The sequence below is a fragment of the Electrophorus electricus genome, chromosome 23 (genome assembly GCF_013358815.1).
Source record: "Electrophorus electricus isolate fEleEle1 chromosome 23, fEleEle1.pri, whole genome shotgun sequence".
Lineage (NCBI taxonomy): Eukaryota > Metazoa > Chordata > Actinopteri > Gymnotiformes > Gymnotidae > Electrophorus > Electrophorus electricus.
This window is the reverse complement of record NC_049557.1, coordinates 1,137,501-1,152,388: the sequence shown is the minus strand read 5'-3', so window position 1 is coordinate 1,152,388 and position 14,888 is coordinate 1,137,501. Positions and strand designations below refer to the sequence as shown.

Sequence of the window (14,888 nt, the reverse complement as noted above, 5' to 3'; positions counted from 1 at the left end):
AACTCTTTAGAGCACACATTTGGAGTTATATAAATCACGCGCAATTACGTATTAGTTTCAGAATAAATTTGATATGTTACTTTTAAGAAAATAAAATAGGACGAATGTTACTTTCTAAATGATGGATAACTACGTGCTTACTGGGTGAAAGGTTACTGCATTTTTTTTGACTGCTGTGCAGAAGTAGCGAGTCCTTTTCCTAAGAGGATATAATAAATATATATATAGAAAAGACGTTGACATTCGTGGACTGATATAAAACAACCATTATGTCGCTCTTGAGAGGTAAACTAACTTTTGCTTTTTCTTTAAAATTCGCTCGTACACCTTAACGTTAGTTTTTACTTATTCCGTTTGTGAGGGATTACTGTTGTGTATTAAGGTGACATTCATGGTTTGTAATGACTTCTCTACGTGCGCAAGTGAATTCACTATCTAAACCATTTATTTACTTCATTTATTTAAAATACGGTCGCAGATTTTTGTCATGCATAACAATTTTGTGTCTGAAAAAGGAGGTGCGTGCATGATTATAGTGGCAAAGTAGAGCAAAGGTAACTGATGCTGTATCTGCTACCATTTCTGGATAACAACTACTTTGTCATTTACATTTATGGAATTCTTGCAAAGAGCGAGTTACAAAAGTAATCGCACTGGGTCTCGGTTCCTCTCCGGTACTGATGACTGCACAGTTTAGACTACTGTTTCCCAATCTTTGATACGTGATTTAACTGAGGGGACTTGATAATTGGCTCATGAGTTGTGGATCTGTGCAGTGCACAGTACTCGAATACTGAGATTCAGAACCTCTGCTCTACAAAAATGGCTCAGATAAAGGTGTGATAATTCTGTATGTCTTCCCTTCTTACAACTACTAAGAAAGGTTTGTATTTTAAGTCTAAGTTAAATCTAACCAAAGATGTTTTCCATGCATTTATTCCCATTCTTATTCACACCTTGGCATCATCCATTTCCTCTCCTTTTTTGTGTAGGTGTTTTTATTGTTTCAGCTAAGAGGACTCCATTTGGCACATATGGTGGTGTTCTTCGAGACCACAGTGCCACAGACTTGGCTGAACATGCGGCAAAAGCTACCCTTGCTGCTGGAAACGTTGCTCCAGAACTAGTGAACAGTGTCATCGTGGGTAATGTCATGCAGGTGTGTGTCGTATTGCCATGACTGTCCACGCCATACCCACAAACCTTCCCAACATTAACTTGGTGATTCGTAATCGGATCCAATATAGTATAGAGTACAGGTCATCTTCCGATTCCTTGGCTGAACGAGCTCTTGAAATATTAACTTGTGAGTATGTATGTGCTGTTATTCCCTTTCTTGCAGAGCTCTGCAGATGCTCCGTATATTGCGCGTCATGTCGGCCTGCGGTGCGGGGTTCCCATACCAGTACCTGCGCTGACTGTGAACCGCCTCTGTGGATCAGGCTTCCAATCTATCATCAGTGGTGCTCAAGTAAGAGATGAGCAGATATAAACGGATTCCACCAATGGAAATGAACTAAAGCTCATACACACGTCTGTTATCTAGTGTCCTTGTGTCATAATTTCACCATACAGAGTTGTGAAAGGGGTACTGTCTATTGATGTGCTTTCTGTTGGTTACAGAAAGAAGCCTCTCTTTTGTGACTTCAGCTCTCAATGTGTGTTATGGTGTTTAGGAAATCTGCCTGAAAGAATCCGAGATTGTACTTTGTGGAGGATCAGAAAGCATGAGCCAGGCCCCATATGCTGCACGAAACATCCGCTTTGGAACCAAGTTTGGAGTTGACTTGAAGGTATACTCTTAGACTCTTCAGATGATTAGTTTCTAAAGCACAAGATTATATAAAAGATGAAGGGTAGATGCCAGGTAATGTTTCTGGGGGGGGGATTGCCAATAAAAAAATAAGTCAATTTGCTTGTCTGCATCAGCTCGAGGACACTTTGTGGGCAGGGCTCACAGACTTGCATATAAAGACCCCCATGGGCATCACAGCAGAAAACCTGGCTGAAAAATACCAAATTACACGTGAGGACTGCGACAAGTATGCACATCAGACACAACAGAGGTGGAAATCAGGTCAGTCTACACTACCTTACACTGGAACACTAACCTATTAGCCTCCTCCATTTCGGGCCATTTTAAAACAAACATTCTTTCCTGCAGCTCATGAGTCTGGCCATTACAGTGCTGAAATTGCACCTATCGAGGTAAAGGCCAAGAAAGGCAAGGAGTCTATGACTCACGATGAACACCCTCGTCCACAAACCACACTGGAACAAATGGCGAAGCTGCCCACTGTCTTCAAGAAAGGGGGCACGGTCACTGCTGCCAATGCTTCGGTGGGTACCACACAACGCTATCAGAAATCAAATTGTAAAATGAATTTTTTAAAAATCTATGCATCTCCTCATGCGCATGACAAATGAGAGAAACTGTCACTTCTGTACTTTGTTTAGTCAGATTTAATTTGAGGAGTTTTGTTGTTTTATAAGTTGCACCATTTTACTACACACATTGTTTTACCATTGAGTCTGATTGATTGATTATTTCATTGCAGTACGTTAGTGGTACTTGAACTGGTGCATTGAGATGTAGGTTAATTAAACTCTGTTCTGGCACAATGAACATACAATATAAACATACAATAATAATGATACAAACATACAATGTAATACATATACAATAAGCAAAATACACTGCCTGGCCAAAAAAAAGGTCACACACACTAATATTTCGTTGGACCGCCTTTAGCTTTGATTACGGCACACATTCCCTCTGGAATCGTTTCCACAAGCTTCTGCAATGTCACAACATTTATTTCTGTCCAGAGTTGCATTCATTTTTCGCCAAGATCTTGTATTGATCATGGGAGATTTGGACCACTACACAAAGTGTTCTCCAGCACATCCCAAAGATTCTCAATGGGGTTCAGGTCTGGACTCTGTGGTGGCCAATCCATGTGTGAAAATGATGTCTCATGCTCCCTGAACCACTCTTTCACAATTTGAGCCCGATGAATGCTGCCATTGTCATCTTGGAATATGCCCGTGCCATCAGGGAAGAAAAAATCCATTGATGGAATAACCTGGCCGTTCGGTATATTCAGGTAGTCAGCTGACCTCATTCTTTAGGCTCATAACGTTGCTGAACCTAGACCTGACCAACTGCAGCAACCCCAGATCATAACACTGCCCCCACAGGCTTGTACGGCAGGCACTAGGCATGATGGGTGCATCGCTTCAGCCGCCTCTCTTCTTACCCTGATGCACCCATCACTCTGGAACAAGGTAAATCTGGACTCATCAGACCACATGACCTTCTTCCATTTCTCCAGATTCAAATCTTTATGCCCCCTAGCAAATTGAAGCCATTTCTTGCTGGTCAGCCTCACTGACAAGTGGTTTTCTTAAGGCTACACAGCTGTTTAGTCCCAATCCCTTGAGTTCCCTTCACATTGTGCACGTGGAAATGCTCTTACTTTCACTATTAAACATATCCCTGAGTTCTACTGTTGTTTTTCTACGATTTGATTTCACCACACATTTAAGTGATCGCCGATCACGATCATTCAAGATTTTTTTCCAACCACATTCCATCCTAGAAGATGATGCTTCCCCACTGTCCTTCCACCTTTTTTTTGGCCAGGCAATATACATAACATTTGATACACTGTGGAAAGAGGCTTAACATTATATGTTTTGACAGTTATTTAATTAGCCATTTCATTTTATAATGCCACTTTCAAACAAAGTATTTTGTAATGCTTATAAACATTTTTTTCATACACAGTGATCTTTATCTTGTGTCCTCCTCACAGTTTAAGCCCAGTTTTGGTTTTTAGTTCGAACAATCATTTAATGCTTGCTACACAGCTATGAGAATGGTTCTTTGCAGTCAAGGGTTGGTCTTCACCTGTTTGACAGCTCTCCTTATTCCCACGTCTATCCCCTACAGGGTGTATCAGATGGGGCCGCAGCTGTGGTGATAGCCAGTGAGGATGCCCTTAAGGAACACAAGCTAACCCCATTGGCTAGAATTGTGGCCTATCATGTCTCAGGATGTGATCCTAGTGTAATGGGTATTGGTGAGTTAATGTATGAATCTGTCCACAAACTCAGACGAGTGAGAGTGTTTTTTGCCCTCAGTAAAACACCACTTCTTGCTCCAGGACCTGTACCTGCTATAACAGAGGCTCTGAAGAAGGCAGGACTCACCCTGAAAGACATGGACCTAGTAGAGGCATGTGCACCATTTGCCATGGCAGCTGTGTAAATGTACTCTTGGTTGACAGAGCATAAACAAATATAAATTGATATCATGCTTTCTCATCATTCAGGTGAACGAAGCTTTCGCACCGCAGTATCTAGCAGTTGCTAAGGCTTTGGGACTGGACCCAGAGAAGAGTAATGTTAACGGGGGAGCCATTGCCATTGGACACCCACTAGGAGCGTCAGGATCCAGGATCACTGGACACTTGGTGCACGAGCTCAGGTAAAGAAGTATCCTCTGAGAGTGACTCCTATGCCACCAAGATATGCAGTGGTGCCATCTGAAGCTTTTATTTTATATCCTTAATTTTATATCCATCTTGTCTTCATTGACATATTTTCTCTATCTCAAGGCGACGTGGTGGCAGGTATGCAGTGGGCTCAGCATGTATTGGTGGTGGCCAGGGCATTGCTATAATTTTGGAAAACACACAATGAGAAGAAAGAGGAACACAAATGCCTTTAAGAAAAAAGCCCCCATCATGCAAGAACATTCGCCTGTTTCTAGTTCAAACTTGTCTTCCCATGAAGTAAAGATTTCAAAGACATGCATACATAGCTGCACATACATGAAGAAGAGGTCTTTTTGAAAATGTCTCAAGGATCCGTAATGTGGACATGTTTTAAGGCCTCAGTTAGGTATTTATAAAGGAATTTATATCATGCTCCATTATTATTAAAGATATTTCACCCAATGGCAAACCAACATTTTTTTTATACCTACAAACTATAAAATATACCTAAACCATATAAAAATTCTGCCTTAATGTTTTTAGACACACTCCCAGATGGATTTTTTTTCTGCTCTAGAAAATGGTGGGGCTATTACCCTTCTATTATAAAATACATGGATGTTGCTTTAAAATTTGCGACAGCATTCCAGGTATTGTGCACAGTGACTCTCTTCTGTGTCAAGCCGGAGGACACTGTAGAAGTACAATAAATGTGAAGAATTAACCTTTCAGTGTAATTAACTGATTAATCTATTAATACATGGAGTGATATATGTGCCTTACCTTTTCTTTCTGTGCCATTTAACAGGCCATTGCTTTAAAGTTCCTTTCTCACTTTGGTTTGCTCGTGTTTGTAACGTCACTCCGTTTTAAGGGCGTAACACTTTTTTTGATTTACAAATCAAACCTCTTGTGATCTGTGGCACTGTCAGACCAGTGTACTTATGAAGCACAAATAAAGATGAAATAGAGTAACCTTGGAATTTGCCCGTTTTTTTATTTATTTACTGATTTCTAAATTTGTTTATTATAGTACGTTTGAACTGAAAGTCGTGCCATGGTTGTCAACACACGATGTTTAATCCGCGTACTCCGCTGAGCAACTTGGCCGACAGGCGGCGGTAGGATTTCCGTGCGTTGAAGTCAAAGCCTTAGACCAGCACAGAAGAAGATGTGGCGTGACACGTGCCCTATATATACACCCCAAAGGCCCGGATGTCGGTCTTTTTTTCTAGCTAAAGGTAAATGTTCTTCTGCTGTCGTTGAGCTCGACATATAATCTGTTGTCATCTGAATGAGTAGTAAGGTTTATTAAATCCAGGGCTTTGCGTAAATGTCCTATCATACCGTTAACACTCAAATATGTGAAAATATTGCGTATGGAGTTTGTTTTTCCCCTAAACTTTCTTCCCAAGCTGGGCCCGAAACACGAGTTGTAGTTTTCGAGACAATTCTTGTGTAGGGACGTTTTAATTCCTGCTTCAAAAGTAATGTGTTGATCTCACGTTTAGTGTGTAATCGTGCGACTTGCAAATATATATTGTGATTCTTGACGTTTGCTGATATTGTAGGCCACGGTAAGTGTCGGGGGGTTGTAGCTAGTTGGCTAGCTCCTGCTAAAGCAGATCGCATTCGTTATTCGGACAGTTAAATTGACTGAACGTGGCAGGATTTATTTTACCGTGTGCTCTTGTGGTTCCTAGTCGAAAGGATGGATGGTTGACTTGCATTGTTAGTGTCGCTAATGTAGACTGCATGGCGAGAGATGCGCTTGGAAACCATTTGGTTCAGTGTGCTGGGATACCGTAGAGTTGGTTTTTGTGAACCCGTGTCAAAGGTTTTGAAGAACTTTGAATATTATTGTTAATCCACGTTGAGCATGATGTGAAAATTATTGTTCTCTGCATTGGAATTTCAGATGGCTGAGGGCGATGAGAAGAAGGCAGCCCGTAAGCGGCACTGCAGCCGCAACCCTGTCTTGGCGAGGGGCATCGGCCGCTACTCCCGCTCTGCCATGTTTGCCCGGCGGGCCATGTACAAGAGGAAGACCAATGCGCCTAAAACTAAGGTGAGTGAGCCTACCTGGAGGCAACGTGTGGACCATCCCCTTAAAGCTCCTGCCGTCAGAATGCACTGTGGTAAGGCTGGTGTGCGTTAAAGTAAACTGAGTTTGAAGATTTCCAAACTTCCTTTTGGTGTTTTGTGTGTGTTGTATTTTGAAATCATTTGCTGCTTAGATTGAGAAGAAGCTGAAGGAGAGGCCTCCTACCACTAAGGTCAAAACTGTTGGAGGAGACAAGAACGGAGGCACCCGTATGTCAGACTGCGCAGGATGGTGAGTTGAACACCATGCTTTGCCCCTTGGACAGCTGCACTGCACTTTATGGTGCCTCCATAATTTCCAGTTTGGCACAGCACTCATCCCCTTTTCCAAACACATGGGTCAGCTAGTGTCGTTCCACACGCTTATGCCTCTCTCTGGTTCTGCCAGCCCGTTACTACCCCACAGAGGATGTTCCCCGTAAGCTGCACAGTCACGGCATCAAGCCCTTCAGTCAAGCACAAGAGAAGGCTGCGCTCCTCCATCACCCCTGGAACTGTGCTCATCATGCTCACTGGGCGGCACCGTGGCAAGGTACACACGCTGAATTGAATGTTACTATGGTTACGTTTTGTTCGATGTGAGTGTACTATAAACACATCTGCTAGGAAAGTTTTACCTTACAAATCCAGTGACTGCAGCTCAGCTACACTAGGTTTTTGGAGTTTAGTTTAAAACACTGCCTAAAATCAGTTTATGTATCTTTGTTGACAGTGGATGTAGATTTGATATTTCTCTTCTAAATGAATTAATTCAGTTGACTCTGCCAGAGCAAGTCTTCAAACAGCAGTGTGTTTGTTTGAAGTGATTGCCATAAAACCCAATGCTATAGGGTTGTCCTAGCTAGTTCAACCACCGTAAACGGATAAGCTGTAATGCCGTATGCTGGGTGATATCTGCCGAGCTTTGCTAATGGCTTCTATTTCCTTCTTCCAGCGAGTCATCTTCCTCAAGCAGCTGTCTAGTGGTCTCCTCCTTGTCACTGGTATGTCTTGTTTATTTGGTCTTTAATTTAGAGGAAGCCTTTGAAATGAGTCTTGCGAGGGAATGAGTTTATAAAGGGGAACAGTTGACATTGTTTGATGACATTTAGAATCGCAGCTTGCTCAGCAGACAAATCTGATTTTGGTTTAGGTGCTTGGTTGGTGTCTTCACATTCAGGTTAATCAAGAAAATAGGCACGTTACTGAACTCCCAACCTGGTTTACCAGGAAAATCATTTTCAGTACTGTTGTTTTAAAAGCATTTTACTTGCCTAAAGCAGTCAGGTTTGCCTAACATCAACACTTCCATGAGCTTGATTTTCTAGGTTTGCTTGATGGGGTGTGTATGTAGATGAAGGTGTATATTTAAAATTCAGATTTGCTTAAATGCATGTTGCTTGGCTGTGCTGATGTGATTTGTTGCTGTCAGTGCTGTTATGGGCCAGTGAGTAATTGGTTTACCCCTCGCTCTCTAGGTCCTTTGATTGTCAATAGGGTTCCCTTGCGCAGAGCCCACCAGAAGTTCTGCATCGCCACATCCACCAAGTTGGACATCTCCAGTGTGAAGATCCCAAAGACCATGACTGATGCTTACTTCAAAAAGAAGCAGCTCAGGAAGCCCAAACACCAAGAGGGAGAGATCTTTGATACAGAGAAAGAGGTACTGTTCATCTTTACACATGGCAAAATATGACCACCAGTACCAGGGTATCTGTGTTCGTAAAGCTGCAGGCAGTGATTTCAGAACAGGCAAATGCTGTTCAATTGTTGGTTAGTTTGTATATAATGGCATTGATTCAAAAACAATGCCTTTGTGTAAAACCTATGTTTTGAAAATGGGTGAATAATGGAAGTTTATTTGCTTATTTCTATTTTTTCCTAGCATTGTCCTTTTGTGTACAAAATAAAAAGTTAATGCTGTTAAGGTATCTTGGAATAACCAGTTCTGAAGTGTTGGAATATAACCAAACACTTGTTGATTGTGCATTTTGAGGGGTTTAATGTAGGGCCCATTCCAGTATGGGGGGGGGGGTGAGATTTCCCCCATCTACTAAACTGTGTTTTGGGGTTTTTGTTTTCCCACTGCAGAAGTACCAGCTGACGGAGCAGAGGAAAGAGGCCCAGAAGGCTGTGGACTCTCAGCTCCTGCCTCTCATTAAGAAGGTTCCTCAGCTGCAGGGGTACCTGCGCTCCCAGTTCTTCCTGTCCAATGGAGTGTATCCCCATAAACTTGTTTTCTAAAGAAATGCTAATAAACTTATCCAAACCCACTCATTATAGTGTTTTATTAAGGTTTATTTACAAATATGATAGGTCTATGAATGCATTACCAGCACAGCTAGAGGCCCTCTGCCCAAAACATCCTGGTTCCAGGGCAACCTTGTTTTTCACTGTAATTAACTCTTGTACACTTTACTTCCTTGCTGGAAGTGTTAGGAATGGACAGACGTTAAAAGGTTTGGATTTATGCAATCACAAAATGGTTCATCACTAATTGAGTCATGATTTTCAAATATGACAAGTTGTACCGGTTCAATAGTAGGAGAGGGTAGTTGTATTTTTTTTATGACTATAGTGATTAGATGAGGATTTGAAGTAGCACTAGTTTCACTATCTTCCAGATGTCTCAAGTGCTTTGTATCAGTTGTAATTGCAAACTATAAAGCAGCTGCTTATTCTTGAGCTACTCCAACACTGGTTACTAAAGTAGGTACTATAGAAATTTAAAAAGTACTCAGACATGTATATTTCTCTGCATTTACCAACTACTGGCAGGGGAAGTTAATTTTTGAAGTCATGCTAGTGAAAAAGTACTCTGCTGCCATCTTAGAATGCCACTTCAAAGGTGCATAGCTTTGTTGGTTACAGGACCCTACTGATTCAAACAAACAAAAAAAAAAAAGTGAAGCCACATCAAAGTTTATTTAAGAGACACACTGAAGGTCTGTTATAACAGTAAGGCCAACATACTTATACAGTGATATAACCAACCCTGAGTGTCTCCCTATTGGTGTCTTCTAGATTGTAGTCATGTACCAATTCACCTTGAATCTCTCTGAGAATCTGTAGCATTTCCAGTCATAAAGCACCCTCTGTGAAACCATTCTTGTCCACTCAGCCAAACCCTTGTTTCAATAATAAAAAAAAAATCCAAAGTGACAAATGTTCAAACTGCATATAGAAAAAAAAATAAATACATGTTTCTTACTTATCTTTTTTCCCCCCCCTACATGGCCATTTTCTTAAAACAAAAAACAACAAAAAGGAGAAGCAGCCAAGTAAAGGCATGTCCCAGAACAGGAATGATCGGCCTTTCTGTACAGTCAGTATTTAATTGTCAGTTGATGAGGTGAAGTACTGTCTCAGCCAGACTTGAAGAGCAGAATAGCCACCTGGCCCAGGTAAAAGTAGATGAAATGCTTGGTCTCATGGGTTACGTAGCCTGCCGAAGTTCCTGCCCACAATGCAGTGCCAGGTGGGGTTATACTTTTTGTCAAACTCCTTGCATGGGCAGAAGAGAACAAAATGTGTTTCAACATGCATTTAGAAAGTATTTAAAGCATTTCACATCATACGATGTAAGGTCCATTTTCTGCTCAAAATATCCTGATGTTACAAATGTGAAGCTAGCCTTGGTTATATTGAACGCTTACCTTTTTGATGTAGGCAGCAATGTCCTTCTCAATGTTGTACTTCTCCAGAGCCTGCGTAGCACATTCCACAGCGTCTTGCTGCATCTCCTCGGACATGTCCGCATTTTTGATTACTGCCTTCCTGTCAGACATGGCTGCTCTGCAACCATGAAAACACATTTATACATTTTAAAATATTTTTCCCACTGAACAAAGGCAGTCACAATCTCCATCTCTTCGCTCATAGCAGCCATTTAGGGATATTTGAAGAGTACTTGTTCAGACTCTCGACTCTTCAGAATGACAATAAAATGGCCGATAGATGCCCATTTTCTTTAATACTACATAAAATAAGGTTACTCCAACATCTTTTGTGAAAGAGCACTTACGAGACCAGCTAAGAAGTCGACTGTAATCTAGTGCGGCTTCAGCAAGTGTTGTATAACGTTTACATTCACAAGACATTCATCACGGCAGACTAGTACATAAGAAAATGATGAGAATAAAAATGTATTTTATTAATCCCATCCTTTCCTGTGCAATTCAAAAGTGATTCAGGCCCGTGCTGAAACATCTCAGCTTCACCAGCATCCAAGCAGCGGGTACCGTGCAAGACACGGTTACATAATGTCAGCACATGGGATGGTGGAGAGCTTTTCTCCCATCAGCGTTGCATAACAATCTCTCATCCTTGCTAAGTCCACAGTTTTCGGGCTGTCGTTGCTATGGTCACTCGGTCCATGTCCGTTTCTTTCAGAAAGCCAGTTAGGATAGGCCAACGGCTCTTTCTCTGGTCCCTACAGGCGAAGAGCTGAAACGTCGACGGTTTAAAGGCACGTCGTCGGCTAACGTGAGCTAGGCTAATATGGGTATAAATAAGTTTTTCCATTATAAGAGCCTAGCTAGTTTTTTCATTAAAACTTTAGCCATACTTGGCTGGCTAGCTAGCAGCGTTAGGTAATAGCTGTTAGTCACCTGGCATTATAGGTTAGCTGAGTAACTCGTATCTAAAACATAGGTTAATTTAGCTAACTGGATTCAGTGTTATCCAATACATCTAGCAGAATTATCTAACGCTAATCCTCGAAAAACAAAGCTGTGTAATCTCTTCTAAGAAGACCAAATGATTTCTAGTTGCCTAAACAATAATAGGTTTAACCAGCTAACGCTAACCTAGCTAAGTACAGATAGCTACACATATATGTTCGTGCGTCAAGCAAGGCGAAAATCTTTTGTGCAAAGCTAAATTTAAAGTGTTGTTGAAGGAAGTTGTAAAAGATACTTCGTTGAATTAACGTAAGACAGGTCCAGGTAAATGAACCACCACGGACCATTACAATTGAAAGCATTTATTTACCTGATAATAGTGAGTCGGCTTAACGAGAAGAATAATGAATTGGTCCAACCGCTTGTGATGAACTCCCGCTAAGTGGTTGACTAAAAGTAATGTGGGTGTTACAGCGAATACTCGTACACGTCCTGTGTGCTATTGGCTATTTCTTATCCCAACTGTTCCAGCATTGGTCAGAATTAACGCTTTCTCTCCAGTATTTACTCCCGCATTTTATTTCAAACCACAATGCTTTGCGACTTAGACGCTTTAACTGTATCCATAGAAACTAAGGCGGACGTCGGAGTTTATTTTATGCGTGTTGTTTTAAGGTTAAAAGAAAGACTCCATTTTAGGCCAGACTGCTATTTACACACTCAGTGTGCTGACCTGCAACCACTTTTAATTAACATTACAGACCGAGTCAATATATTTAGCATTTTAATCGATATAAATCAAGATACACACATTTAAATACTCAAAGGTTAAAGACACCATTCACTCAGAGCCGATATTATCATGTATTTATTTGAAACGCCTTCTAGGCGTTCAGTTAGAGATTATGCTTCCATCACTGGTCTGTCCAACCACAAGAGCAGTTGTCGCTGCTGGTGTTTGTGAAACTAAGCTTTTCAGGGCCAACTGTAAATGAGTTTAATTAAATCAAATGGTAATAAAAAAAGAACTTTAGCTTCACATTATGCTTAATGTAGTCACATAACATTCATTACACAGAATCATGCACTGGCCTTTGTTCCTTTTCATTGAAATCCTGGGCACAAACCTGCAAGGGACATTAAAGGAAAGTTCCAAAGATACACCCATCATCTTAACTAAAACAAAAACAAACAAACAAACAAAAAATATAGCGCAGAAATCAGAAATATTACAGACCACTGCTTAAACAATAGTTTAGACCATTTAGGTCTAAAGGACTATGCCAGGATTTTACCATGTGACTCTTTGCTAATGCTGCCATTCACTTAGTAATTCATGTTTGTCATCAGTGTTCAAAATCCCATCAACTCAACAGATGATGATGCCTTTTAACTTTAAAGTGAACGTGCTTCAGTTCGGAATATCCTGCCAACTGATTGCAAACAATGAACTGCATGGACTCAGCACGTATTTATGAAGTCTGTATTCAGTTACAGGATCATGCTTCTCCTAATTAACACATTTTAGTTTTGTATAACGTTCTTGTTAAGACAGAATGAGTTCATTCACTCCATTATTTCTGCCACTTGCCTGTCACTACACAGCATGTTAAAACCTCCACTGCTTTTTAAGTTCTTTTACTTGCTTACATTTATAACTATACAGTGCATATATCCATATTTAAACTACACGTTCATATATAACACAAATATAAGAGTGTTTTTTTTTGTATAATACAATGCCTTGTATCTATCATGAAAAAAAAATCTGTGTTCTATTCATAACACACAAATGTATACATATATACATATTCACAATACTATATGTACATTTACTCTTGGCACTGACTACATTTGAAAGTAAACATGTTTTTAGACTTTTACTCAAACTTTTTCTAAAGTAGGTTACAGTCCTGCTAGCCATTTAATTACATAGACGTGCTACTGAAAGCATTTAAATACGTAGATATGCTATTGAGACCATTTGGACTCACTTCTTTATACTCATTTTTTTTTCATTTGTCTTCCAAGAAATCTTCATGATTCTGGCAATCATCGCTTAGGATATAAATTAGTTTAATTGAAGTTGATCATTTCGACTGTTATACAACCAAATCAACTCAATAAGGGTAGGAAGCCATTAATCAACTAAAAGCAAAATCCTGCAGTATTTTGTCCTATCCAGGACTCCACTTTACTGAACAGCATTACAACAGAGTGAAAAACAGACTAACATGGGTACACAATAGTAACCCGAGGACCGATGCTCTTTACATTCCCTGTTCTGTTACTTTCACTTGATGTGGTCAAACCCCTGAAACAGATCAAGTACATCATATCCACTTTTAAGCTTCATAAAGCAAGTTAACTGTACCCTGAATTTTCCTGCCTTTTTTAGTTCTGTTTTATCATGTTCCCCAGAACACTAACTAAAATAATTTAATGATACAATTTTCAATAAGCTTCAGTGAAAGCTCCAAGTGGTCCATTATGGTCATGTTTAATCATTTCTTACTGACAGCAAATCCATGTTGCACAAGACAACAGTGCACTGCCACTCTCATGAACACCACATATAGGACATAAATGCAAATTAATCTAGTGCTAAAATCTAAATACAAGATAGCTAAATAATTTTAAAACACTATGTGAACACATCAAAGTTGTATCTTTTTTACTACAAGTCTAAAAGCATTTGGCTTCCATTTGTCAGTCTCATGAAACTAAATACTTTTCCCCTGATAAAGCACCTTAGTAAAAACATAATTACTCCCAATGAAATACCTCCCAGAGCACAACAATACACAAAATACTGAATGACTACAATAAAGTAAAGGCATTTAGAGAGAGCTAAATATTAGGCTTACTATTTGTATTACCAAACATCTCAAATTTTAATCTGACTGTATTCCGTGCAACAGTTTTCCTCTCACTCTCCTCATAATTTAATCAATAATTCTTTTAAATTGTACAAATGGACACTGTTCAATCCCCTCAAAACACGGCACTTTAAAGTACATCCATTTTCCCTGGTTAAATTGAAAATGATAATGAAGATGAAGATTAAGCCCACACACATTTGCCCACACACAAACACACTGTTTGAGGTGACATCTTCTTGTATTATGTCCTGGGAAACAATGAGAGTGAAGCACCTGCGAGTTCACTATCACTATCCATCTCAATCTTTCCTCATTCACTGCGGTCCTTTGGCTCTCTGTATTTCATGTGGATGTAGTCAAAGATATCCTTCTCACTGTCCACCAGTAATGGCTCCCCAGCCATGCCTACAGCAGGAACAGTGAGCAAAACACATTATATCTGCACAAAAATGTGTGTGTGTGTATAAAGCCAATAAATGTTAAGAAGCTAAGAGTAATCTTGCCATTTAGCTATGGATCTTATGTGAAATACTGCATTAATATTAACACAGATGACAGCCCTGATGAAAATGTGAGATTTCTAATACAGAATCTTCCTGTAATTGTGGATAGCTGTTCTAGACACTTTCAGTGCCAAAGCATCCTTTCAGTTTTTTTGAAAGCAGTTTTGTTTTGTTTTTTTAAATAGAACTGTCAGCTGCAACGAAGATGAACTGGCAAGGGAGGTGTTTGGTGCAGGACCATAGATGAAGCACACAAACATCAAAAGACAATGTATTTACACTATTATCTTAGAAAAC

The 14,888-nt window shown here is 40.1% G+C and overlaps 4 protein-coding genes across 4 annotated transcripts in view; 2 read left to right on the top strand and 2 right to left on the bottom strand.

Annotated features, from left to right (window-relative positions):
• The first annotated feature begins 142 nt into the window (after window positions 1–142).
• On the top strand, window positions 143–5,485 carry acaa2 (acetyl-CoA acyltransferase 2). Its single transcript, XM_027030956.2, has 10 exons — window positions 143–285; window positions 993–1,159; window positions 1,343–1,471; window positions 1,677–1,793; window positions 1,930–2,077; window positions 2,165–2,340; window positions 3,956–4,085; window positions 4,170–4,240; window positions 4,338–4,492; window positions 4,623–5,485. Exons 1-10 carry the CDS (start codon window positions 270–272, stop codon window positions 4,705–4,707), a joined length of 1,194 nt encoding a protein of 397 aa, XP_026886757.1. The 5' UTR covers window positions 143–269; the 3' UTR covers window positions 4,708–5,485.
• A 184-nt stretch (window positions 5,486–5,669) lies between these two features.
• On the top strand, window positions 5,670–8,861 carry rpl6 (ribosomal protein L6). Its single transcript, XM_035522033.1, is given in 8 exon segments — window positions 5,670–5,743; window positions 6,421–6,570; window positions 6,740–6,815; window positions 6,994–7,061; window positions 7,063–7,137; window positions 7,540–7,588; window positions 8,063–8,247; window positions 8,676–8,861. Coding segments are annotated over 7 exon segments (756 nt in total). The 5' UTR covers window positions 5,670–5,743; the 3' UTR covers window positions 8,829–8,861.
• A 623-nt stretch (window positions 8,862–9,484) lies between these two features.
• On the bottom strand, window positions 9,485–11,682 carry dynll1 (dynein, light chain, LC8-type 1). Its single transcript, XM_027030949.2, is given in 4 exon segments — window positions 9,485–10,030; window positions 10,032–10,088; window positions 10,241–10,379; window positions 11,577–11,682. Coding segments are annotated over 3 exon segments (270 nt in total). The 5' UTR covers window positions 10,373–10,379; window positions 11,577–11,682; the 3' UTR covers window positions 9,485–9,949.
• Window positions 11,683–12,058: 376 nt separating this feature from the next.
• Window positions 12,059–14,888, bottom strand: part of polb (polymerase (DNA directed), beta) — an 11,663-nt gene continuing 8,833 nt past the window's right edge. Inside the window, exon 14 of the mRNA XM_035522188.1 lies at window positions 12,059–14,493. Coding sequence (XP_035378081.1) covers window positions 14,399–14,493 — 95 coding nt within the window. The 3' untranslated portion in view covers window positions 12,059–14,398. The remainder of the gene's footprint in view (window positions 14,494–14,888) is intronic.

Coding starts and splice junctions, on each gene's coding strand:
- acaa2 (XM_027030956.2), top strand. Junction 4,086..4,169: donor TCCTAGTGTAATGGGTATTG/GTGAGTTAATGT, acceptor TTCTTGCTCCAG/GACCTGTACCTGCTATAACA. Junction 4,241..4,337: donor AAGACATGGACCTAGTAGAG/GCATGTGCACCA, acceptor CTCATCATTCAG/GTGAACGAAGCTTTCGCACC.